This window comes from Symphalangus syndactylus, chromosome 10 (assembly GCF_028878055.3).
Source record: "Symphalangus syndactylus isolate Jambi chromosome 10, NHGRI_mSymSyn1-v2.1_pri, whole genome shotgun sequence".
NCBI classification, from domain to species: Eukaryota; Metazoa; Chordata; class Mammalia; order Primates; family Hylobatidae; genus Symphalangus; species Symphalangus syndactylus.
In genome coordinates this window covers 30,334,616-30,361,793 of record NC_072432.2, presented here as the reverse complement: position 1 = coordinate 30,361,793, position 27,178 = coordinate 30,334,616, and the positions used below count along the sequence as shown (strand labels likewise).

At 43.1% G+C, this 27,178-nt stretch overlaps 1 protein-coding gene across 5 annotated transcripts in view; it reads right to left on the bottom strand.

The window, feature by feature from the left end:
* Positions 1–9,126: 9,126 nt before the first annotated feature.
* The window catches only part of LEF1 (lymphoid enhancer binding factor 1), a 121,383-nt gene continuing 103,331 nt past the window's right edge, over positions 9,127–27,178 (bottom strand). For 3 of the 5 annotated variants that reach the window (XM_055296783.2, XM_055296785.2, XM_055296786.2), the window contains 3 exons: positions 25,726–25,774; positions 25,012–25,052; positions 9,127–10,340 (listed from right to left, as the gene is read on the bottom strand). In XM_055296783.2, coding sequence (XP_055152758.1) covers positions 25,018–25,052; positions 25,726–25,774 — 84 coding nt within the window. In that variant the 3' untranslated portion in view covers positions 9,127–10,340; positions 25,012–25,017. The remainder of the gene's footprint in view (positions 10,341–25,011; positions 25,053–25,725; positions 25,775–27,178) is intronic. The other 2 variants (XM_055296782.2, XM_055296784.2) reach the window with 1 other exon arrangement.

Sequence of the window (27,178 nt, the reverse complement as noted above, 5' to 3'; positions counted from 1 at the left end):
AGGGGCTGCAGCAGTCTTTCTGGCTGGCATTTTAAAATGCACTTTAAGCCTACCAAATAGTCAAAAGGCCTAGCCTCTCAATATCCTTTTATTGTTTTCAAAAAATATTTTCCATGCACCATGTTTGGGACCAAGAAGGGATTTTGAACATCCTTCCTTTAGACATCGGAGGTGAGGGAGTACCTTTTTCTTTCCCAACTCCATGTCTCTGCGTTCTCAGGTGAATGTAGCTGCTTGCCACGGAGAGCTCTTGGGGCAGGGGGAGGGAAGGTCATGTCAGTCAAGTTCTCTGCTTCCAAATATAGGCCCACTGCTGCTGTTTGCTTCAGTCTGTGGTTAAGAACTGAGCCTCAGTGAGAGCCCCAGGTGCCTTGCATCATCCTCCACTGTGTTTTGGCAGCACTTGTTCAAGAGGGAGGGTGGGTCCTGGCAGTGCTGCTGGCCCTGGTGTCACTGCTCTTGGTTCTCCTCACCTCCCCAAACTTGCCTCCTAACTGTCATGAATCTTTTATGACACTTGAAAGTAAAGACCAAGTTTTAGGTCAAGAGGATACTTTTTTTTTTTTTTTTGAGATGGAGTCTTGCTCTGTCACCCAGTCTGGAGTGCAGTGTTGCAATCTTGGCTCACTGCAACCTCCACCTGCCAGGTTCAAGTAATTCTCCTGCCTCAGCCTCCCGAGTAGGTGGGACTACAGGCGTGTGCCACCATGCCTGGCTAATTTTTTGTAGTTTTAGTAGAGACGGGGTTTCACCATTGCTGGCCAGTTTGGTCTTGAACTCCTGACCTCATGATTCGCCCACCTCAGCCTCCCAAAGTGCTGGGATTACAGGCGTGAGCCAGCATACCTGGCCACTTTTTTTCCTCTCTCCTATGCTTCCTCTTAGTGATATTTTTATTTATTTGTTTGTTTTTTGAGATGGAGTCTCACTCTGTCGCCTAGGCTGAAGTACAGTGGTACGATCTCGACTCACTGCAACCTCCACCTCCTGGGTTCAAGCGATTCTCCTGCCTCAGCCTCCCGAGTAGCTGAGATTACAGGCACACATCACCACACCCAGCTAATTTTTATATTTTTAGTAGAGACGGGGGTTTCACCATGTTGGTCAGGCTGGTCTCGAACTCCTGACCTCGTGACCCACCCACCTCAGCCTCCTTAAGTGCTGGGATTACAGGCGTGGGCTACTGTGCCCGGCCAGTGATATTTTTATTTGCCTATAATACAAGTGTAAGTTTGAGATTAAAAAGAAAACCAGGCAATTTAGGAGATGACTTGCTGAAAAAGATGGTGAGCCTCTGATAGCCATCACCTAGACTTCAATTCTGTTTAGTAAAACGGAGTTCTCTGAAGGATCGTTTTAATGCTGTCTTTGTAAAATGAAAATCATGGCCCTTTCATGTTCTTAAGATTCACTGTTAATAGTAGTTTTTCTGGGGAAAATAGTTAACTTTTTCTGACATCAATTGTAAAGTGTATTTCCACTTTGGGAACTGTTCAATGACACAGCGTGGGGGTAGGTGGAACCATGTCTTGGAACTCAGAAACTACTATGTACAAATCCGATGTTAGAAAATACTCTCGGCTGGGTGCGGTGGCTCATGCCTGTAATCCCAGCAGTTTGGGAAGCCGAGGGGGGCAGATCATGAGGTCAGGAGTTTGAGACCAGCCTAGCCAAAATAGTGAAACGCTGTCTCTACTGAAAATACAAAAAATTAGCCAGGCGTTGTGGCGGGCATCTGTAATCCCAGCTACTCGGAAGGCTGAGGCAGGAGAATCACTTGAACCCAGGAGGCAGAGGTTGCAGTGAGCTGAGATGGCACCATGGCACTCCACCCTGGATAACAGAGCAAGACTCTGTCTCAAAAATAAGAAAAAAAAAAAAAAAGAAAATGACTCTCCACTGGGTTCCGTTAATAGTAAGTGTTTTGACTAACACATCAGCTTTCAGAAACCCATTTAAGATTCAACCAGTCATCATTGGAGAGGTTACAGCCACTATGTTAGTCATGGCTTATACAACAACATACACTAATTATGCTTTCTCTTTGTGAGTTATACTGTTCACATATTTGAAACAAGCTTTTGTCTTGTCCCACCTTCATTTTAATCCCTTTAACATTTCAACCTAAGTAACTCATTAGGTCTACCAAAAGTATAAGGTGTGGCTATAATTTTATGAGACTAATTTTCTTGTAAACAGGCATTGATGCTACATAAATAGTAATCTGAGAAAATGCTTTGAACAATGAAATCATGGCTGTGCTTTCAGTACTATACTTTGAAAGAATCCATTTGGCTGTGTAAATTCTATTTTTTAAATTGGTCTCACTGTTTCACCATCACAGTTTTAATGTCTATTTTAGCATTTTTTTTCTTGCTACCATTTGACATGGCATAACAAACTTTAACTCCTGAAAGACAAGAGAACCCTGTCATTGATACTGATGTTATTCAGTGTTTTAGTGAAAATCACCAACTGTAGCTGCTGCTACAGGATGGTAGCACAACTACTTGACCGCATGGGCTTTGCAATTAAACCAACTTGGATTCTAGTTCTCAGTTCCACTGCCTTTACCTGTGTAACCTAGAGAAGTTATTTGTTTTCTGGATACATCTGGAAGAATGGGCATAAGGATGGAACCTATGCCATAAGGTTGCTGGGGACCAAGTGAAGTAGGTTTCAGGTGTTGAGCACACTGCCTAGCATCTCTAGGCCAATTGTGAAGGAAGCCCCAGTAACCTATGTTCATCAGGTTACAGATGACAGCCCTGAACATGTGACAGCAGCGGGGAGTAGGCTGAAGATTCAGAGCAGGCCTGAGTCTTGGAAAAGTGAGTCTCAGAAATTAAGCAGTTGGGCTACCTGGCAAAAAGACCAGTGCTGGGGCTCTGCACTCCACCCCACAGCTCCTCTGGAAGGTCTTCCCGCACTTTCAGAGAGGCGCTGGTCGGGGCTAGTCAGAAAGGGGTTGCTGTCACTCAGGTAGGCTACATGTTATGTGTGAGCAGTAGACTGGATGATTTAAGACCCCAGACAAACAGCAGGTGTGTAGGAGAGACGTTCCCAAGATTCTCCTAACACATGGTAATTAGAGAAGTGGTGGCATATGAACAGGAGCATAATGATGCTTCATTCTATCATAATGTAGTTTTATTTATTTGCATTTATTTATTTTGTTGAGACAGAGTCTTGCTCTGTAACCCAGGCTGGAGGACAGTGGCACGATCTTGGCTCACTGCAACCTCTGCCTCGCAGGTTCAAGCGATTCTCCTGCCTCAGCCTCCCTAGTAGCTGGGATTATAGGCATTCACCACCACACCTAGCTAATTTTTTTTTTTTTTTTTTTTGAGACGGAGTCTCGCTCTGTCGCCCAGGCTGGAATGCAGTGGCGCAATCTCGGCTCACTGCAAGCTCCGCCTCCCGGGTTCACGCCATTCTCCTGCCTCAGCCTCTCCGAGTAGCTGGGACTACAGGCGCCCGCCACTGCGCCTGGCTAATTTTTTGTATTTTTAGTAGAGACGGGGTTTCACCGTGGTCTCGATCTCCTGACCTCGTGATCCACCCGCCTCGGCCTCCCACAGTGCTGGGATTACAAGCGTGAGCCACCGCGCCCGGCGTAATTTTTTCATTTTTAGTAGAGACAGGGTTTCATCATGTTGGCCAGGCTGGTCTTGAACTCCTGACCTCAAGTGATCCACCTGCCTCAGCCTCCCAAAGTGCTAGGATTGTAGTGGCCAGTAGTTTTATATGACATTAGGTGACTCCTAAAGATTTATTCAGAACAAAATTGTGGGAGTCCCTACTAGGTCTATTAATTTTTTAGCCAAGGGAGCAATAGGATGGCCCCTAGGGTTGAAACAAATTCAAGCTGCTCTTGATTCATCATCAAGGAGGGGAGAGGATACCATAGCTAACTTGAACATCAGTTTGTCAAGCTGGGTGGGGTGGTGCACACCTGTAATACCAGCTTCTTGGGAGGCTGAGGTGGAGGATTGTGTGAGCCCAGGAGTTTGAGTCCAGCCCGGGCAACATAGCGAGACCCCATCTCTTAAAATAAATTAACAGCCTGAGCAACATAGCAAGACCCCATCTCTTAAAATAAATTAGTCTGTCGAGGTAGAATCCCTTTGGATGACAGAGTGGCAATGGAGCTTCATGATGTCAATAAACTTCACGAGACACCTCAGCTTCACTTCTACAGATGCACTTACTGGAATATTTACTAGAAAATGTAGTCTGTTCTCAGGCAAGCAGGTATTAGAAGAGAAAACCTCCTGGAATAAGAACTCTGCCCTTGCTACCTGCTCTTGAACAGCCACTTCACCACTCAGATTACAGGTGTAGAAGACAGGAAATTGAGATGCCTCCAAAACTAGTAGGGAGTGAGGATGGCATTTTTGAAACAGAATTTCCTACTTGAGGCAGTTTGAATGGTTTCCAACTGCCTCATTCTATGTGGAGGTTTTGGTATATGCTGCTGCCAAGTAGTTTTCTGGAGCCCTTTAGCGTCAATATTCAAGTTGTAGGGAAGGGTGGGAGTGGAGAGCAATCTATCCTTCCACCACACCAATTTGTAGTAGGACCAAGGGGGGTGAAATGGAAAAGCTCTGTCCAACCCCAAAGTCTACATATCTAGGCAGAGACTTTATCTTGTGCGTGTGCGTGCGCACACACACACACACACACAGAGCAGTCAGAGTGAACAGTGCACACAGATTGCTTAGAACCAGCTACCCTTTCAGCACTCAGTCGCATGGTGGATTCTGCCACTAGCTGGCACAATGTTATCACAAATCACAGGCCTAATGTAAGGGTATTAATACTTTTATCTTGATTTTTTTTCTGTTGTCCTCCCCTTCTTAAGTCTTGTGTGTGTGTGCATGTGTGCACACTCACACCCTTTATTAAATGCATCCCTTTATTAAAATAGTTAATCCCAAATGCTGGGAGAGGACAACACGTCTCATCTCATTCACGTGATTTGCAGTTTGCAGTGCCTGCCCCTTCCCGATTAACCACGGCCTCCTTAAGACTCTGCACCTCCTTGACATCCTCATCCCTGCCAGCTAAACATCTCATCATCCAGTCTGAGAGATGCTGTTCTAGGGAGCAAAGGCCTGGGGAAGAACAGAGACAATCTAAACAGATCTGAGTATAAAAGTTGCAGTGGCCATGATATTGTCTTTCATTCAGGTCGAAAGCTCTTGAAAACCAGGTGGTTTTTGTAAGGGCTGCCTGAATGGGTTTGCACTCTGTAGGACAAGGCACTGAGGAAAGATCAGCCCCAGCTAATTGGAACATGAGAAGCAAAGCAGGCAAAGCCTATACCAGATGCCAGCATGTGGTGAGCAGATGAGATTGCTCACAAAGCACCTATGAGCTTTAGTGAGCCCTGCAGTGAGCACTGCACAGCCCAGGCTTTGTGCAGTGCTGAAGGCTGTCTCTAGGGCTGAGCATGGAGGGCAGGCGAGATTCTAAAGCCGTTGTTGCCATCCTCCAGTCGAGCAGTGGGAGTCTGAACTAACTTTGAAAGGACCTGTAATGACAACCAGGCCAGCTTGTGGGGATCTGTTTTACTTTGGTTGCCTCATAAATCTTCCTGTTGGGGAAAAAAAAATCACTGTGGTGTAGAATATAATTCAGTGATTCCACCGATTTCAGATTCTGAGACAAGTTATAGATGGAGAAGAGAAAATGACAAGTCTACAAATTCCACTGTGACTACAGAGAAAACTGTTAAAATGATGCATGATGACATCTATTTGTATGCAGTGTTCTCATTCCATCTGGCAAATACATTTTTCTACCAATTTCTCCCACTTTAGTGGGGATCAAAAATTTAATAATTTAGCTGGTAACATCCCAAGCTATTATGTATTAAGAAAAATATTTATATGAACACATCAGTGTAGATGACCCAATAAAATCCAAACTCTGCCCCTTTTGTACAAGTACTTCCATGGTCCTGACTCCAAAATAGAGTGCTTAGTCCTGTTACCTACTGCTTCCCTAGGCAGAAATATGCTCACATGTTCTATGGCTACAAGGCAATACATAAACAAGATATTTTTTGCACTGGACAAAACATGTTTTCTAACACATTATAAAACAATTCAAGGGGAAATTAATTTACTAGTCACTTCCTGTCAGGCTTCTCTCTCTTTTACCTCTCACATACCCTGACAGATGTCTGTGATACCTTAGCCCATGAGGAAGTGTGCCCAGAGGGGTTTAGTGTGCCGTTCCCAACAGTGGGATGAATAGATTTTGTCCAGCTCTGTGGACTCTAAACCTGGGCTTTCCCCGCTGGGCCACCTCCTTCCTAATATAACCTGTTTTAAGTCCAAATTACCATCCAGGGAAAAGGACACTTGCACATTTTAACAAATGCAGGCAGTAGGCATTTCTTACATGCCTACAGTAGATAGACAATACAAAACATTTTTTCTGGTGTCCAGTTATTTGAGCATAGCCCATTGGAAAGTGCTCAGTAAAAATGTATTGAATGAATGCATCTATTATTTAACACCAGTTTACTGTTGATGAACAATGCTATAAACAATATTAGCACTGTTTCTTCAATAAAGGCAAGTAGTTTTCACTTGTCTCAAGTGAAATTAATTTTAATTAACAAGTGTACAGTTTACTTGGATTCATGCTAATAATGTTTATTTTAAATAGTTGCTGTTGGTACACCCTGCTTAAAGGTGTACCTGAGTCACCTTGGTACACTCTCCCTGAGTCACGCCTGGCTGCAGAGTAAAGATAATAAAAGTTTTCCCAGAAAAAGAGTTAAAGAAATTTAGAAGAGCCACTTTCAGAATGATATCCACTGAATTATTGCCAAGAAAACCAATCTTATTTTTTCCCACATCAGTATAAATGGTGTATAGAATTACATCCTATTAGTATTAAGATACTTAATTGCCATCAAATTTTAGTTTCTATTAAAAAGCAGTCCACATTTTCTTGTGTATCTTTAGAGGTTAGGTTTCACAGGGCAGCTCTTAAAGTTCACATCTTCCACATCTGGAAGATCACATTGTGTGGCAGAAGTGGTAAATGTGATTTTTCAACAACTACTACATCATGCGGATGTTAGGTGCCTCTTTTCTGTCAGAAAGATACATTACTCACTCATGACTCTTCTTCTTTAAAAGCACAGCCACACAGACATCTTGTTATTGTTCATAGGCCCTTTATTAGAGTTTCCATATTGTTGCAGCCGTAGACCAAACTAGAAGAAAAAATTATTGTATAATACTTAAGACAACTGTAGTCATGAAACAGTTCAAAGTCACCTTCCAGCTAAACAGGTAGTTGCCAGCAGCCCTAGCAACCAAACTAGAACCAAGAGGAAAACACCCCTTCATACAGACCCGCATGCCAGCTGTGACCTCAGAGAAGGCTCAGCTCCCAGAAAGAAGGCTGACCTAGCCTCTTCTTGGCACGCAGTTCAGCTCTGAGTTCGCTGCAGGGAAGGAGGCCAAATCCCTTCAAGATCAAACAGAAGAAGTGGCCAGAGGAGTTTCCCTCTCCCCGCAGACGCCCACTTTGATCCCTATCTCTAGGGGGACTATTGACTCTCCCCCAGAACTGCTGCCTACAGAAAGCAGGATTTGGGCAGAATGAGCCCAGAATGAGCTCTGTGCAGTGACATCAAAGTTACTTGTGAAAAATTATTCTGGAAGAAATACAGGAAACTAGGAGGGGACCAAGTTTGTGGAAGGAACTGGCTGAGGGTCCAAACAACCCATTTCTTTCAACTTCACCAATTTTTTGTGAAGTTGAAAGAAATGGATTATTTGGACCATAGCAGGATATACACACCTGAGACTCGGGACTTGGCCTCTGCATTTTTGAGAGGAGGAGGAACCGAGGGAGAGAAGAGTTGAGCGGGCTTTGGCCAAGCCTCAAGTCTCAGGTATAGATCCAGCTATGCCTGTTGCCTGGATGAACAGACTTTTATTATTAATTGCTTTCTCTCTACATCCAGAAGAGCCCATCAATGTGTTGGCATAATGCTCCACTGTCACCTCCCTTACCATTTTGTTGGATTTTCTAGTTAACTCTCAAAAAGATCATGGTGGCAGCTTTAGACTGTTTTTAACTACTTGGTTTATGCATGTTAAGAAAACTCAAGAGATAATTTTCAAATGAAGTTCTGGCCAGGGCGGAATATGAAATCTTTATAACAAGTAGGCCCCCTAAACATAATACTTTTTTTCCTGGTTCAAGTTTAGGACTAAATGAAGAGTAATTGGAAAGGTTCCAGAGGATAGTAATGAAAATGATTAAAGGACTGATGATGAAAGTTTCAAGGAATTGGGATTACTTAGCCTGGAGAAGAGAAATTTGAGGGGTGATTTAATGGCAATCTTCAAGTACAGTATGAGGAGGGTTATTATAAGTATGGTAGCCAGCTGTTCCCCAGCTGCACCGAAGGTTAGAAAGGGGAAATCGAGCTAGAATTTCAGCAGAGAGGTTTAAGTTGGACCAGTGATTGCGGTTCTCAAAGTGGCTCAAGGGATAGAAAACCATGGTGGAAGATCATGACATATTCTTTTAAACTTAAAATATGCTTTTTCCTAATCAGATACCAACTTATAACATGTACTAGTAAGGTAAAAATTACGAAATACAACTCAGGACTTAGAAAATGTTGACTGGGGAGATGGGTGGGGGTGTTAAGACATACCTTCTCCACTGGGACCCCACAATGTGGAAGCCCAGTTTGAATACCAATGAGCTATGAAGAGAGGCGGTGCCTGCGGACTTCCAGTGAGCACCACAACCAGATGGTGGGAGCTCACGAGGATCTGTGTTCAGGAAAGGACTCACTCCCATCTGAATCCCGGCAACCCTCTTCTTTCCTTTGACCGTGTTTCATACCACCTGGAAAAGGAGGGAGAGGCCCAAGCCATACAAGCACTTTTGAGGACTGCACGTCTAGGAGACAGGGCAAGGTGCCCCTTTACAGCCGATTCTGGCCTGTCCCTGGAGAAGGCTGCACCAGCAGCACCCCTCTCACACAAACTGTTCCTCTCTACAAACCAGCTCTGCCCTGGCCTGTGGATTCAGTTCATTAGCAATTTCAGGTTATCAGGAACTTCACTCTTAATAAAATGACAATTTTTAAAAATGTTTTATTACAAAGCTTTTTAAAAAATGCTCAGCACATTAACTCAAACTGGAATGACAAACGTTAGGATGACAGTTTTGGGCAAAGGCTGTGCCTTGCTATTTAAAAAAATGGGTACATCAATGCTCATTTTAACAACTGGCATAAAATCCCACTAATTGGCTAATAAAAACAGATACAAATACAGAACATTTAAAGTAATAACGATTCAAGTGCTGGGCTTTTTACAACAAGGGGGTGATAAGGAAAGAAATGAAAATTCACTGCAAACCAGTCTGCTGAACGCATCTGTTAAGGTTTACTGTTTTAAAAAAGAAAAGAAGAAAACAGAAGAAAAAATAAACTGAAATAGGGCTGCCAATTGCTACCAACAGAGTGGGTTTGGCTATTACATTTATTTAGCTCTACTGAACACCTTACAAGGGCGGAGAAGCCACTATGTGTTACGGGCAATTCACAGAGAAGCCACTTACCAGATAAGCTGTCTCAGAAAAAGAAGGCTTCTTTTTATTTCATTATTTCAAACTTTTCCAGAACTTTGAATTTTATTTAAAAGCTCATAGCTAGCAAAATATACAACAAGAAAATTAAAACTAAAAAAAAGTGTAAATTAAAAAAATTCAAGTTTAAAAAAGCAAACAAAAAAAAACTGATCCTTTTGCGCTGTTAAATAAAAGCTGTAGGAGAAAAGAAGAGAAAGAAAAATGAAGACAGAAACAAAGAGGGAACTCTTCCATGAACTCCTCCACTGAGGTGCCGATGGATGTGCTGGTTGCTGGCTCCAGTTGCGCATGGCAGGCAAATGCAGCCAAGTTACTGTCCTGGCCGAAAGGTTACAGGTTTGGATGCAAGATGCTCTGGGAAGTGCACACAGATATGAGGGGAGAAAAGCTGCTCAGCTGCCCCACAGCCTGCTAGCATTCTCATGTGCTTTTACATTTCCTTTTAAAAAACCTTTTTATGCTTTATTTTGGAACTCGGCTCTTGCAGTAGACGAAAGAGGGGTTGGCAGTGATTGTCTTTAATGGATCAGCGTCTCTAGCAGTGACCTCAGGGTAAAATTGATGTCAGTGTTCCTTTGGGGTCGACTGGGCAGGCCGTGGAGACAGTCTGGGTTTTCAACAAGCTTCCATCTCCAGAAGAGGTCCTGGGGTCGCTGCCTTGGCTTTGCACGTTGGGAATGAGCTTCGTTTTCCACCTCAAGAAGGAACAAATGAAATGCTATTAATATGAATTTGCCATAGGCCTTAAGATTATAACCTCTATTCCATACCATGTATGTCTTATAACTTCTGCATTTAATTAATCCATTTTGTTGATTTGGGGATGGCTAAAACGAATTGCCCTATGCAGTCAAAAATCCTGAGAGTACACTACAGAGTTAATATAGTGACATTTTTACTTTGGTTCCATGTATATGTATGCCCAGAGTTATGATGTGAAATGTAGCTAATACTCTGGGTCATGGTAAACAGAACAAAAAAAATTTGAAAAACACCAGTAAGAAACAGCCAAACATGGATAGCGAAGGCGGGCAACAGCCAGATCAGGGAAAGATATGTCATTCTGCAGTGTTTGGTGTTTTTAGTCTACTGTGGGAAGCCATTGTATGATTCTACATAGGACAGACATATTCACATTACCCAACACACTGCCAGCTCCCGTGACGCTATGTGCTCTGTCCGCTCATATTCACAGCCCAGAGGATACAAACCTCTCCCTTTTTCCTTAAGATCTTACAATTTTCAAGATTTTTTTTTTCCTTCCTAACATCTAGGATCTCTAATGTTAACCTTGGAAAGGACACTCAGCAAATATGTGAAAATAATGTTGCCAGATATTGGTGATAATGATTTTCAAAAAAGAGAACTCCCACATCCCCGAAGCTTTAATGATCTGAGATTTTTTAAAAAGTGATTAAAAGTAAAATGTAACATTGTAACAGGATGAGACAAAGACAAAAGGAAAGTAAAAGCATGGCAAAGTTCCGTTCCTTCACTCCAGAGAGCACCTGCTTCCGCTGCTTTGAACTTGGGGAGGCTGCTTTCCTTTGGTGGCAGCGATGCTGGAAGCCCTTCTCAACCTGGATCCCTTGACAGCCTCAGATGAATCCCAACACTTTGTGCTTGTGATTCTGCTATCAGTGTTACAAGCAGAAGTTTCCTTTTAGAAACTCATTCTAAATAATGGTGGATTATCATACACTTTCATTTCAATGGAAAAAGAAAGTAAAGGAGAAATAAAAGGAAACTTTGACATAGTTTAACAATGAATACAAAAGTCTAGATGGCAAGTTACAGTCCACAAAGTACTTTCCAAGGAAGGATGGTGATCTATGGAATGGGAAGTGCGAGGACACCTGCCCCTCAGGCTGTTGGAAAGAGGTTTGGCTCCTATATTTAAAGCGCTCACAAAGTGCACAGCGCAGAGCAAGCCCTGCAAGCAGGTTAGCTAGTATTATTATTCCAATTATGCCCAATGCGGCCCCTAAAGATGATCGGAACTGCAAAGAAGCCATTTGTATACCTGGGTAGCTACTGAAAAAGCAAAAACCAACCAACCAACAAAAAACAAAATAGGAAGAAATCAGCCACAGAATGATTTCAACTGAGGAGGTCCTCCAATGACAATTTCAATTTCTATTCTCCTGGAAAATCAACCATTCCTGTTTAACAGGAAAACACAACAGCATTGTGATACTTTTACTGAACAGAGGTATGGATCCCGCACGCAGGAGGATCAAAGAGCTATGAAGGACCCTGCCTTTCTATGGAGAAAGAAACAGGGCTCTAGCTGAGCCCGGGGTGGGAGAGAGGGCATCCCACAGATTCCTATTTACGTTATAATTTTGCATCACAGATTTTCAAAGGCTTGGTCCAGGTTGCTCTTCCTGGGAAGGTTTTCCTCTCAGTCTGACATGAAAACATTTAGTTTCCTGATGAGGCCTGGCCTTGCAGTCCTAGGCTAGCGCCTGAGACAAGCACTGGGACTCAGAATAGACTGGCCATTGGCAGCCAGGAACGCCTGAGGGAGACAACCTGCCCTTCTGTTGAGCCATCCCACCACTGTGCCTGGCACAGCGAACTGTGAAGTACTGAGGTACAGACAACTTCCATGGCCCTGCTGTGGCCCCATTCTCAAGCAGGGCTAACACCTCCAATCTAGAGCCCCCTGCACTTCCGGCTCCACCAGAGTCTTCTTGTCCCATTCACTGCCTTACCTAAGGGTGCCTTCTCCTCCTCTCTTCTTAAGCTGAGTGCAAGTGATAATATAGTGATTAACGCAAACAGGGGTGCCCAGAGATAGCCATTTACCTAAAGGATAGTATGTCACTTGCCAAGAAAGAGTCTACATCTCCTAATAAAGTCATTTCTTTCCACAGTCTCACATTTTCCCACCTGTTATTTCCTTATTCCATGAAGTCACCTTGCAAATTCTCCTGGAAAGTTGGCTTCAGAGAGCCTCTGTACAGTTCCTTACCAAAAAGCAACTAATCCCTTCCAGGGACTAGTGCTTAAAAAAAAAAAAAAAAGCAAAAGAAATTCCTTCACTATGAAATGAGGCAGTTTGTCCCTGGTGGCTCTTTTAAAATACAGGGACGTCAGGGGAGACCAACTCTTACTTCCGAGTGGGAGAAACGGGGGCCTCGTAGTGTTGCTTTACAGATATAAAACAGGTCCAGTCCAGATTCTTTTCAAGAAACCACAGGCATGAGGCTCCAGAGGCTGGAGCTTTCCCACATCTAAGGCTTCACTGGGGGGCTGCGGCTGAAGCTGGGCCAGGCCAGGCGAGCCCTGGCACAGCCCAACCCACCAGTGAAGTCTGCGCAATCAAAGCCAGCAATTACTGCTCTCTGGCTGCAGCTGGGCTTCAAAGGGAGTGAGGCAAGGCCCATCTTACGTATGTTCAGACTTGGGCTCCCTCCACCAGGAGTCACCACGCATTTGTACTGGGGATGCAAAGGCGGCACAAGACCCCACCCCACCCCATATAACCAAACCCCCGATCCTCTCCTGGACCAAATTCCAGTCTTGACAAAATATGCCATCAACCAAATGGAACCATGAACCCAAATGGGTAGAGTTCCTTACTAAAAGCCCAAGCAATAAAGGTGAATCTAAAGATTTCAAGAGTGGGCCTGTTTCTGGGAGGTCAACAGCACTGACCCTGGGCCAATAGGGCTTTACAGACCCTGACTCAGGAGTGAAGAATGGGAAAGGGGGAAATTCCTTCTCTCTAAGCCCAAATAAACGTAAAATCCTACCAAAAGCAGAGCGCTTGGCCAGCTCATGTCCTGGGAGTTCCTCCCCAGGCTGTCCTCTGGAAGGAAGGGCCAAGGAGACAAGCCTATGGGTGAGCTCTGAGGTGGTGGAGAGGAGGGTCAGGAGCAGGCAAGGGCCAGCCCTGTCAGGGTGCCACTCAAGGCTCACTGGCCAGTCAGTTCAAACTGTCCAGGCCAAGGCAAGGGCAGCAAAGCTGGTGTCCAGGAACAAAATGCACCCCTGCCCCATCATGTAATATCACTTCCTTATTCAGAATTGGTGAGGATACAAAAAAAGTGAGTTGGAATAAAAGACCCTTTCTTCGTCGTCCTCTTCCTTTCACGCCACTCTCAAATGCTACTAACAAGAGGCACAAGATTAAACGATGTGCAATTTGAGGGGAGAATATTAGAGACTGGTTTTATGAGAGGTAAACAGATTCACAGATTTTAATTGCAAAAATTGCATTCTAGCATCACACCACACACCTTATGCCAATTGTCTCCATTTTTACGCCTTGGGAAAAACTGACAAAAGCCTGTGATTTGAGGGTGTGAACTCTTCTGCTGCACAATGTCATGTGTGTAGGAAGGAAGAGCAGTACAGACTTCTACAGCAGGAAGCAAGCATGACAGAGCTAGTCTAATCCTGTTTTTTTAGCAGAGACTTAGGAATATGGTCATAAAATGACTGGCCCATGGTGACCCCTAGAGAGTCCCAGTGCTGGGCTGTTCCCAAGGCCTCCTGTCATCACAAAAGTGACAGTCTCGTTGACTTGAAGGTGGTCTTGTCTGTAAGAAGCTGGTGAGGGGGAAGGAACAAAAACACTGTCCACTGGGCACTGATTTGCCAGGCACTGAGACATGGACTTTAGAATTTCACATTATCATCATTACAGTTTGCATCTTCCCACCCACTTACAGGTAAGGATACCGAGGCTGAGTGAGGTTCAATAACTTGCCAAACATCACCCAACTAATAGGCAGCAGGATGAGCCTCTGAACTCTCTCAACACGTGCTCTCTCCACCATACTTTGGAACTAAATTATCACTCACTTTTTCATCTCCTTCCTACCTTCCATCATTCTGTCTGTCCATCCCTAGGCAACAACCCCTGTATCCTGGTGGAGGCAGTCTACATCTGTAACAGTGCAGCTACCCCCAGGATATCATGCTCTGTTTGAAGAAGGATGATAAAGAGAAACAAACACATAAGTTAACTTTGAAATTTAAGTCCTTACGACTGGAAATATAACCTACAAAAGCCAGCTTCAGCTCCTTGACAGTAAACATTACCCAACATTTGAGAAAAAAGAAAAATGAAAATGTGTGGTTAGGAAGGTTAACACTGAGTTTTATTTCTGCAGCTGAATGACTCCTTAGTCCCAGCATTCAAGACTAGTTAGTTAATCCCCTAACCACAAAGGTTTAAAGCAAAAAGATTCCCAGAAGCTGGAGGTGGGAGGAAAGGGGTCATCGCCACTCCTGGATTTATGTTCTACCAAGGCAAGGTTGAGTGACCTGGGCGGCTTCCTCCCCTGTGGCTATTCAGAGTGAATTACCATCAGCTCAACCAGACTTTGGCAATGTCAAGATGACTTTGAGACAAGCCTGTGACCGTTAATGAATTACTCCAGGGGAATTTTTCTGTAGCTACTGGTTTCTCTGCCTGATCAGCCTGGCCCTCTGTGTCTGTCTCCTCTGTGAGGACATGTGTCCTATTTGTAGGCCGGACCTCCTGGTGCAGGTCATGACCGCTAGATCCTTCCTACCATGGGAAACATGGGAGAAATGGTCTTGAGCAAGTTTTGAAGGAGAGAGCCTCAAAAGCCCATTGTAGTTCTGTCAGCTGAAGTGCTTCCAGAGGGCAATAACTAGCTAGGTAGACCTCCCTCATCTACTCACCTCCAAACGCTATCCAATCCACATTTCTCTCAACAGACGTTCTCTCACACTAAAGATGCTAAAAGTTCACCTTCTACAAATGAGGTGACAGGATGAGGGCACACTTTTTCTTTTTTCCCCAAACCAAGCCCTTCCACGGTTATGCCAGCATTTGTGTGTGCACCTGTGCATCTGGTTAAGCACAGGGAGGTGATAACTTGTGTGGGTTAGAGTGTGGGCTCTAAGGACTGACAGTCCTGGGTTGGGTTTGGATCCTGGGTCCATCGGTTACCACCTGGAAATCTCTGGCATGCACTCTGAACGTACCAAACACGTTTCCTCATCTGAGTGAAGATAAGAAGCTGCTCTACCTCATCAGGTGTGCTGCGGGATGTGGGAGACGTATGTGCAGAGCCGGGCGAGTGCAGGGCAGGTGCCCTGAAGCAGCGTAGTGAGTGCACTAACAGCAGAGGATGGAGAACTGGGGCTCAGAGCTGATGGTAATTCACTCTGCGGATGCAGCGCTGCTGCTCGCCAGCTGCGTGGCCCTGGACAAGTGATGTTTTCTCATCCTTCAGAGAGAACTGAAATCTGTCCCCTCCACCCCACAATGGGGCTGCTACAGAACGAGAGGAGGAAACACATGCAGAGGCGTCTGTTAAAGCCTCCGGAATGTGGCAGGTGGTCCATACAGGTTGGGACCACTTCTGCTGTTCCAACTTCACACGACACATTCGGGGCAGCAAGCAAGATTCATACTATTACAGAACTTCTGGTAGAAAATTAAGACCAACAGAGTATTCTGCCAATTAATTAAAATATCTCTTATGAAACAGAATGTTTCTAAAAGCATGATGCTAGCTGAGAAAAAGTAATCCCAATACAAAAAAAAGTTAGATTCACAAAAACGATATATAGGCAGTTAGAAAAATTTAGTGTAGAGATTGATGTAAACCTTATGCCAAAAAGTGAGTTTAATTTTTAATGCTTTTAATTTTTCTATCATTCTGTCAAAAAGAATAAAGTTACTTTGCTAAAGGTCACAGACAGCTATGAACAGCAGGATTCCCCACTCATCTGGCTCTCAGTAACATGGCAGCTTCATTTATGAAGAACACTGCTGAGGAAAAACACGTTAAAATGATCTCAATGTATCACAGTAATGTCATGAAATTTATGCACAAAAATAGCACATTTCAGCCTTTCTTAAAATAGCACATTTTAGCCTTTCTCTATACCCCAACTCAGACCCCATTTACTTTTAATTTACATATTATTCAATTAAGCTTCATTGTCCTGGTTCCTAAATCCACACAGATCAGAAGAAACATATTACTGTGGGCAGAGGGTATAGTCCCAAACAGCAAAGGAAGCCACAAAAGAATTATTAAAAAGCAGTTTCTTAAAATTCCACATTATTTGGGGTCATTTAGAATAGTATTATACAAACCGCCATACCCCTTGTGGCATATGTAATATTCACTGTAAAATAATGGCATGAGGTATTCGTATTCAAATCAATTTCAACGTACTCTGCTGAAGAAGACAGAGTTGCATCCAAAATTGTTTTGAAAAATTACATGTTTTGACATGTTTTGACACTTAAAGATGTAAACCATATAGCTTCTCTGAAAAACTCCATTATCCAGAAGGGCTCATTTCCACACAGTTCCTCACAACTCAGTAACAAACAGTTCTTTTAAAGAAAATTGATCCAAAATACTTCTTTTTTATTCTATATCCTAGTGCATTGATCTTAATTCCATTTTGTAAGTTTTCATGAACAATACTAAACATGAAGCATTTCAAGAGGGTTTTAATGAACCTCATATACTTCTCTCCCTCTGCTATTATTTTTCAATGGCATCTGATCAGTCTTGCTACCTGAGGGTCTATTTCTCTATTTCTGCTCCCCAAGGCAACTTAAACACAATTCTAGCTCTTCTGATCATTAAGGAGAGAAAAGAGAATTGATGGAAGGGATACTGCCCATTCTTAAAAGCTTTCACTGTACTCATGAACCTAACCCAATTTCTTTATTAACACAGAGCTGTCTAGATAAAACCACCCCAACTATCAGCTTACTAGTGAGCTATAGTGGACATCTGTCGGGCTGCTGTCCAGCTCTCCTCTCCATTATCCCAACTCCAACACTGTTAGAGCAGTGAGCTCCTGACAGCCATTTTGTGCAATGTGACCTTCTCCTCTGGCCACAGCTGATTATGGATTGGGGTGGAAGTTTGACCCAAGTTGGGCTAATCAGAGTCGCTTCTATAGAATTTGAAAGAATTATTGTCTCTTTGGGAGATGATACTGTAACAACACATAGCTTGACTGCTCTGAACATATGGCTCAAAGAACTGAGACAGTCAATCTGGGAAGGGAAGGAGGAAGTGATTTTCAGGGAGGGGCAGATGGAAGAAGCAGAGAAAGTGTCTGGACAGCTCTCCAATTTCCAGCTTTCTTTTTGGCCCAACTGCACTACTGTCCTTGGATTCCACAAGACGCTCCTATATCCTTAAAACACATTTCCCCTTTCTCCTTAAGTGAGCACCATTTGTTTCTGGCACTTGCCATCAAAAGGCTCCCATGAATGCACCAAGGGATCCTGGAGCAATGGCCAGGATGTGAAAACCTGCAGCCCACGCATAATTGAGTCTAACCACACTGTCATTATGCTGCCATTGCTATTTAAGACAATGAGACCAAGCCTGAGATTATCTGTAGTCAAGTGACATCACCTTGTGAATCCTGTACACATTTCCTGTTAGTCTGTGACAGGTGTCACAGGGATTTGTGAACACAAGCATAAGAAGAAGGAAGACACGGGTAGGCCATCACCTCAGACTGGAGCATTCCCAGAAACGACACATATGGGAGCCTCTCCGGGCCACCACAACCTCCACCTCCTATGCAGCGATCTGGCAATCCATACAAGATAAACGGCACGCCAGCAGTTGCTTCCACAGGACCTCACCACTGTGGTAAAATGGCGGCACAAGGTTCCCCCAACTGGGCTAGGCCACTATTCAGAAAAAAAACCCACTGCAGGCCAAGTGTGGGACAGTGCTGAGCAGGGTGCAGAAGTTTTCCCAGGAGGTGCCGACCTGTGGCCAAGGGTAGCTGCGCAGCCACATGTTGCCCTGGCTGCTGTTTGACACTTGGTTCTCCCCAGTTTGACATCCCCCTTCCCCTCCCTAGATGCAGGCTTCCTTCTCAAGAGTTCTGAATCCCCAGGGGTCTTTTGCTTGTTTGGTAACAATTCTAGCTGAGGTGCTTTCTAAGTATGTTACAAAAGATAAAGAATGGAAAACAGGATGTCATTTTTTCACTTTCTAGTTGCTGAAGCCTTAATTTTTACTCTGAGACTTGGACAAGACTTAAGAGTTCTTCAGCTACCTCCAATTTCCTTTTAATTTTATTAATTTTTAAGAATCTGGCTTTGTTTTCTAACTAAACATAACCCAGCAGCTTACTGATACTTAATGTTGGTGACTACATCGTGGAACAGAATTTGGAACAAAGATTAGGCAAAAGTGTCAAACTTACCAGAGTGAGCTTCAAAAATCATAGGAAATATTTTTCTCATTGAGACTACTGAAAATATTTAGAACACTCCCTGGCTGCTCTAAGAGGACAGGACTAAATGTTGGACACCAGGCACAGCTCCTGGCAGACCCTCAGGGCTGCAGTCCTCTCACTGGTGCTTCTATTCCCACTCTGCAACTTGTCAGCCCTAGCACAGCTTCACAGGACCCAGGAGCCCCAAGTTCTCAAGCCTTAACCACCCCATAAGGCTCTCAAACATCATCATCAAAGAAAAGCCAGAGACAATCTTCTTCAAAACGTAAATCCAAGCACTGAACATTAACTGCTACATTGAGCTTAGCAATTACCCCTCATGCTCATCTCTTGGCCCTAGGGAAATAAAGGCTGAAGTTTTTATTTAGCCAAATGTGTTTAACCAGAAGATTTTTTTTAATCTTTTTTTTCTTTTTTCTTCTCTTGAGACGGAGTCTCGCACTGTCACCTGGGCTAGAGTGCAATGGTGCTATCTTGGCTCACTGCAACCTCCGCCTCCCAGGTTTAAGTGATTCTCCGGCCTCAGCCTCCTGAGCAGCTGGGATTATAGGCGTCTGCCACCACACCTGGCTAATTTTTTGTATTTTTAGTAGACACGGGGTTTCACTATGTTGGCCAGGCTGGTCTCAAACTCCTGACCTCGTGATCTGCCCGCCTCTGCCTCCCAAAGTGCTGGGATTACAGGCCCCTGTGCCCAGTCTTTTTTTATCTTTTAAAAGTAGCCTGTTCCTTCTTTTAAACTAACTCTTACGTCATATAACTAAAGGAAATACATTAAAGTATCTAAAAATATCTTTTCAATCTATGTAATTTAAAGATGGTAGGCTTTTTGTATTTGTTTTGATAAAGTAAATATTAATAAGCCAATTTTGAAAATTGTTTAATTAGTAAACTCAGTCATAATTCTCTCCAGCACTTCAAAAATAATAATTCTTTACTTCTTTAATTTCATATAAATCTTGATTAAGTCAAGAAGAAAGCAAAGTTCAGTATTTGATAATAATCTCTAACTTCTGACAGATTTTGAGGTGGTATTCTAAATCAAACATATCCCAAACACCGGAAACTCACATCAATTCTATTACTGAGCTATCAAACCCCCAAATTCTGCCACCAACCTGACAGCTCGAGCGCTATCTACTACGGGAAGCCTTCCTTGATTTCACTCCGATTTCTTATTCTCTTCCTTATTCTCTTTATTTTTATATAAGGCACAGCATGCCACTTCTTCACAGCATAAAACATACTCTTTTATAACTACCCACTTAATATGTCTGTATCTTCTTAAACTTGAAGTTCCTCCAGGAAGGGATAGGATCTCATCTGCAAGCACCCCCACCGCCTAACAGGATTCGTGACTTACAGCAGTCCTCACTAAATGTTTGCGTGGTGAGTAAACAAGTGATTAGTGTTCATGACACCGGCCTTCCAGCTGGACCCAGGATAGTGTGTGCAGTCTTATCCCCTGAGACCCTGGGCTCCCAGCATTCCCACAAATGACGAGTCCGAAAAGCTAAACAGATGAATCTGGCCTCTCCAAAAGACCCTGCTGCTTGGGGACCACCATCTCCAACCTGGAGGAATGGCTTTTAGGGATCTCATTTCCAATTATCCTAAAAGTTTCTCCACAGTGTTGAAACCACATTAATGGTAATTTATTTGTTTCAATCTGATTTCACCAGAGTGAAAAATTTTTTAATGTTCAAAAGTAGAAACACACGGGGAGACACGAACACAACCAGGTGAATAAAGCACTGCTTCAGGAGCCAGCCTCTCTGCTGGGCTGCATGCGGCCACTGCGCTGGCACTGCCCATCAAAAAATGCGAAGCATTCCATGAAACCCATAGGATCTTTAAAGAAATGAAAACACAAGTTTTTTATTCTTACTTCATCACCTAGGTTGGAGTGCAGTGGTGCAATCATAGCTCACTGCAGCCTTGAACTCCTAGGTCCAAGCTATTCTCAATCTCAGTCTCCTGAGTAGCTGGGACTACAGGTGTGTGTCACCACACCCAGCTAATGCTTTTTATTTTTTATACCGACATAGTTTTGCCAGGTTGCCCAGGCTGGTCTCAAACTCCTAGCCTCAAGTGATGCTCCCATCTCTGCCTCCCAAAGTGCTGGGATTACCAGCATGAGCCACTGCTTCTGGCCTAGCTTTACCTTTACTCATCAACTTCCCTTCAGAATTGAAAACCAGCTGTGTGAGATTCCACATCACACTCTTTGACGGACTGGTTTGTTTTCTGTTTTTTTTTGAGACAGAGCCCTGTTCTGTTGCTCAGGCTGTAGTGCGGTGGTGTGATCTCGGCTCACTGCAGCCTTGACATCCCGGGCTCAATAGATCCAACCACCTCAGCCTCCCTAGTAGCTGGAACATGCCACCGCACGCAGCTAATTTTTGTAGAGAAGGGATCTTGCCATGTTGCTCAAACTGGTCTCAAATTCCTGGGCTCAAGCAATTCACCCACCTCAACCTCCCAAAGTACTGGAATTATAGGAATGAGCCACCATGCCCAGCCTAGAGGATTGGTTCTAATCAAGTATTTTATTATTTCTAAGGTGAGGTCAGCACTAGTATGACAGGAGTCTGGCAAACAAGGAACCATATTATTATATTAGTGGAAAATCAAACCCTCAAACTAGAGGCAATACTTCTAATATCCCAGGACACAAGGTAGCCATCCTGGGGAGGAAGGAGGGACACAGGGGATGATTTGTACAGGAACTGAAGAACATCCCCATCGTGTATAAGCCGTTTTCAAGGTCGTGCAGAGGCTTTATAGTTATACAGAGCCACTCGGACATAAAATGATGACCATAAATTAGGAAATGAAAAAGAGATCTGAGTCCCTCTAACACTAGGAGGCAGTGCAGACCACACAAAAGCAAAGCAAACCAGAAAGTTGGACTTGAGGGAGAGACAGACAGGGATCTCAGAGGACGCTGGGCACAATCCTTCACTTATACCGAGAAACCAGAGGCTTTAGGTGACCTGCCCCAGGCTGCACAAATTTACACAAGAGCTAACCTGGGAGCCTGGGTGGCCTCATACCTGGGCTCTGCTCTTTCCAAAACATGACGTTCTGTTCCCTTTGTCTTTCATTTCTTTGCCAGGGCTCTGTTCCAGAACAGAAGACCCCCTCCATTTTTCTGTGATAACGGTAGTTATTTCTAGGTGCCACCTCCTTGGAGGTGCCTTTCCTGACAATCCAATCTAAAAGCAGACCCCTAAGTTACTCCCTAATTTATTTTTATTATAGTACTTATGTTTTCCTGTTTGTTTTTTTTAATCAACTACCCTCACAGCAACATAACAAGCACTGTGAGAATAGGGACCTTCTTTGCTCCATCCAACACTCTATTTCCAGGTCATACAAGTCTCCACAGGGCCTATCTTAGGTGCTCAATAATTGCTGAATCATGACTGAACAAGTCAGCTACTACACAAACAGAATGTTTCTGAATTCCTACAACAAAGGAAGGGGTGGGGGTACAACAGAAATAATTATCATGTCTAATTTATGGAAATCTTTATGAAGGTGGGTGAGCTCCTCTCTACTCTACAATTCTTATCCAATAACTGCCAGTTCTGGTCTCCAAACTCGGATGGTGTGCAGGGCAGTGACTTCAAAGGCTGCGTGACTGATCCAGGAATGAGAGGGAGGGCAACACCAGAGACTCTGATTACAGGAAGCTCAACCAACTGGAGCCTCACCAGCGGAGGGATGGCCTGAGAATGTTTTTGGGGGGTGGGGTGGAGACAGAGGGTTATCTTTGTTTTTCTTATGCAGGATAGAGAGAACATCTTAACCTTAAGAAAATATAAATAAGTGACAAGAAAACACAATGACAGCTGTGACTTACTAGAAAAAGATGTTTGGGATACACTTTAGGACAAAAATAGCCATCTTTTACATCTAAAATACCATAGGATGCTAATCGTGAAGAACACCAAATCGAGTACCAAACTCTGAAATACAGAAATACATTTTTGCATGCTTTTAATAAAAATAGTTAGCTTCACAGATTTTGGTGCAAACAGAAGTGAGGTAAATCAAGTACCAGCCCTTAGCACACTGCCATTCTGAGGGCTTTCTGTTTAGAGGCAGAACATGAAAAAACTTCTGGCCATTTCTAAGTATTCAGTAATTAAAACAATTAAAAAAAAATTACAAGGCTTGTGATTTTGACTAGATTTACTTCTACTATGAAGCCATGAGCTAACTGGGGTGGGTGTCATCAGTCATGCTTATATCCTATCTGTGCTTCTAATAACCAAGCCAGGTGGCTGGCTCAGAAGAGGTTCTTGATTAATAGCCACTAAGTTAAAATGATTATATTATTTTTTGATCTTATATGAAGGGATGGTCCTCCTTTCACTTGGAGGAAAGCTTGCCACTCAGTATTAGTTTAGAAGAGTTTTGATATCATAAAACTACAGTGATGGGATTTGGAAAAACCTGGGGAATCTGAATAAAGATGAAGAAAGTTTCACAGAGGAGAGGGCAATTGACTTAGGTCTCAGTAGGAGGAAGAACGAGTCTGAGCTCCAACTGTGTGCTGGCCGCTGGGCAGATCCTGCACATCAACCACCGCAGGGGGTAGGTATCAATATTCCCCTTTTCCAGGTAAGGAAAATGAAGATTAAACAGCTGAAGTAGATTGCTCAGGGAATCAACTGACTTAAAACTCAGATCTATTTGGTACCAAAATCTCTGCTGGCCCCTTTGGGCAAGTTGTTTGAAATCTCAGCACCAAAATTAAGTTCTAAAAGTTTAGGTAAGGGCCACTTGGTTTAGTCAAGAGCCAAATGAGCTGCAGGATAACACTATTCTCCTAAGAAACACTGCACACGTCTATCCATTCCTCTGTAGAGGAAATGGGCTTTCGAAGCCCAGGGACAGCATGTGCGGTGCCCTCTCGCCATGTGGGGAACTGCTAATAATTTTGTTTGGACTGAGCATAGGACTCAGAAGGGCTAGGCTGAAAGTGAGGGGAGGCAGAGAGCAAGAGTGACTTGCAAAGCTACAAGGGCAGGGCTGGGCAGACCCACACACCAATTGGCGGGTGCTTTATCTTTTAGCCAATGGGAAGTACCGGCTGTTTCTAGGTCGGGAAGTGATGCACAATCTGAGTTGTAGGAAATCCCTCCGGGAGCAACGTGAAGGATGAACTGGTAGAAAGAAAGTCTGGAGGCAGAAAAATTATTAACGTGTATTACAGTACTCCAGATGGAAAGTCTAAGCACCTGAACTAGGGCTATGGCAGTGGTAAGTGTGAGAGAAAAGGCTCAAGACAGACCCCAAAGACAGGGATGGGAACACTTGGTGATCGACCGGATGTGGGTTCTTAGAGAGAGGATAACCAAAGGCAGCTCCTTTGAGAACTGTTGTCAGGAGAAGAGGTACACACACTGCTAATTTACAGCTTAATAAAGACCAAGCCTTAATTTACAATGTCAGGTTCCTTGGGCTAGTGGTCATGTAGAAATAAATAAAAAATTATAGTAAAAAGAAATAAAATAAATATTACTTACAAATACTAGAGTAAAATCCAGCAATAGTTACCAATAAAGAGAAATACTTGATAGAAGAAACACAGTTAAATAAGTGTCCATGCCATATTAAATAATAGAAAAAATATAAAGCATATATAAGCTTTCTGACTAGAAACAAATACATTACTTTTGAGTGACTACAAGTGATTTCAACTGAGAAAAAATCTCTACTGGGCAAAAGCTTGGGAGTTCTGGGCTAAAATGGTGCTCCTCAAACCCACCCTGGATTTGCTGAGTAAGATGGCATTTTGCTTACTGTTTGTTGTTGTTTGTTCTTTTTTTAAGCAGGCCGATTTGCCACTATCAGTAAGAGATGGTTTAGAAGAAAGAGTTAGGGGAAAGGAAATGGAGGAAGAATAAATGGGCCAAAGGGGATAGAAAAGATAAAAGCATACTATATTGCAAATACATAGCCGGTATAAAAACCATCAGATTTTTTAAAGCACTAATTTGATTTTGCTGAGTTCTCCTCTTTAAGGAGCAATGTCGAATGAACTCTTTATGAGCAAGAAGATTCACAAGCAAGTGCCTCTTTTCATAACAACTAACGTCAGCAGTAGGACCAGAGAGTCGTTCTTACCATGTTTCAGATGTAGGCAGCTGTCATTCTTGGACCTGTACCTGCAGAAAATTGTGTCTTTAACAAATTTTTATTGAAGAGGTTTTTTTACATTCCAAATACGTAGTAGCTACAATATCATGTGAACTTGTTTGCTTTATTTTTCATGGTTCTTATACCAGCCATTTTTATTTGTGCAGTACAAGTAGTGGCCTTATTTTTAATGAAAGAAAAAAGGAAAATAAATGGGACCTCACTGATGTCTTGAATTAATGTACAAGAAAGACAAACCCTATCATTATGTTTTATATTTTTAAAAAACCCAAATCACAAAAGAGATTCTCAAGGGAACACCAGGTAACATATCATTTAATCATCATAAAATATTGTATCTTTAAGGAGTTATATAAAATAGTAAAAAGGCAAGAGTATTAAAGCAAACACAGACAACAGAAGCAAAAATAAAACAAACAAACGAACAAACAAAATCCCACAGTTTACAACCAGGATTCCAGATGACAGGGTTTGGGAAACAGTTTTTACATGTACCTTCCCACAGTCACATTTAAAAGAAGGGTCTTTTAAATTTTTAAAAGAATTTCAGGAAGTAAAAGCAGAGTTAAAGAATCGTGAGTTACAGTCACAGAAGAAAGCAGTGTGTAGAGAGATACAAACTGCTTTAAAAGGTGTTTGTCAGAAGCCTGAGGATTGACTGGAAAGTCTCATGGTGCCTACCTGATGTAGATTCCTGTAGTTTCTCTCTCTTCCTCTTCTTTTTCTTACCCTGGAAGAACAGAGGTATACTGTCATGTCACAGATTGTACCATGAACACACAGATGAATGTGATGTGGAAGTACAGGCAGGCAGTCAACAAAGAGGTAAAAATGACTCATTTTCTCTCCCTCTTCACCATCTCTATCTAGAAACAAAGTCAGAGAGCAAGAGAACGAGAGAAAATAGTGACCTGGTGACCTTTGTCTCTATAGCTTCACATTTAACATCATCAATATTGACACCATGGGTAGATGCTTTGTCTCTGTCTCTCTCTCTCTCTCTCTCTCACACACACACACACACAAACAATGATGTCTTAGATCTGTGGCCATAGGGCCTTCTCTCTCTCTCACACACACACACACACACACACGCACACACACACACACACACACACACACACACGGATGATGTCCTAGAGCTGTGGCCATAGGACCCTCTTCAAGGAAAGCCAGCTTAATGAGCCATTCCTTTTCTTACTAACCAACACACTTAGAACCCACTTCTGGTAGTGCTTAAGATAAACCTTACTGTGAATTCCACTGTTTAATTAAAAGTTCCCCAGTGTTAATTGAGTACCCACAGGCCCTGTGGCACAGAAACGACAAAACCAAGGAGAAACGGAGAAGAGAGTGAGAGAACCTGAGAAAACTGAAGATATCTCAAAGACTTATTTCTGTCAATTAAGGACCTTACTTCCCAAAACAGACAAAATAACACGGATATGCACACCATTTTAAATACATTTCAAAACATCTCAATGCCAAATTAAAAAGCTTAGATCACACTTGTAGTGGTCTAATTTTCCCTTTTCCTTGATAACTACTTTGTCCTCAAAAATAATTTTAGGCCGGGTGTGGTGGCTCACACCTGTAATCCCAGCACTTCAGGAAGCCGAGGTGGGCAGATCACGAGGTCAGGAGTTCAAGACTAGCCTGACCAACATGGTGAAACCCCATCTCTACTAAAGATACAAAAATTAGCCAGGCGTGGTGGCACATGCCTGTAATCCCAGCTACTGGGGAGGCTGAGGCAGGAGAATCACTTGAACCTGGAGGCGGAGGTTGCAGTGAGCCAGGATTGCTCCACTGCACTCCTGCCTGGGCCACAGAGTGAGACTCCGTCTCAAAAAATAGTAACAATCTTGAAAGAAGATTCCATTATTTTTGATGTGCCGTTTCTCAGAGTCACTGCTATCTGCTCTTTGCCTCAGTGTTGGGGAGGATGATTTCAGTCACCCTTCTGAAGCTGTAAAGCCTCAATGGCCATGTGACATGAAGAACTACCTTGAGGTGCAGAAATATGCACTTTTATACAGCCACAGAATATATATGGTACAATCTTAGCTTTTAAAAAAATTGTTAATTTGATTATTACAGCAGAGATAAGCTAGAGATATTGGATATGATATGT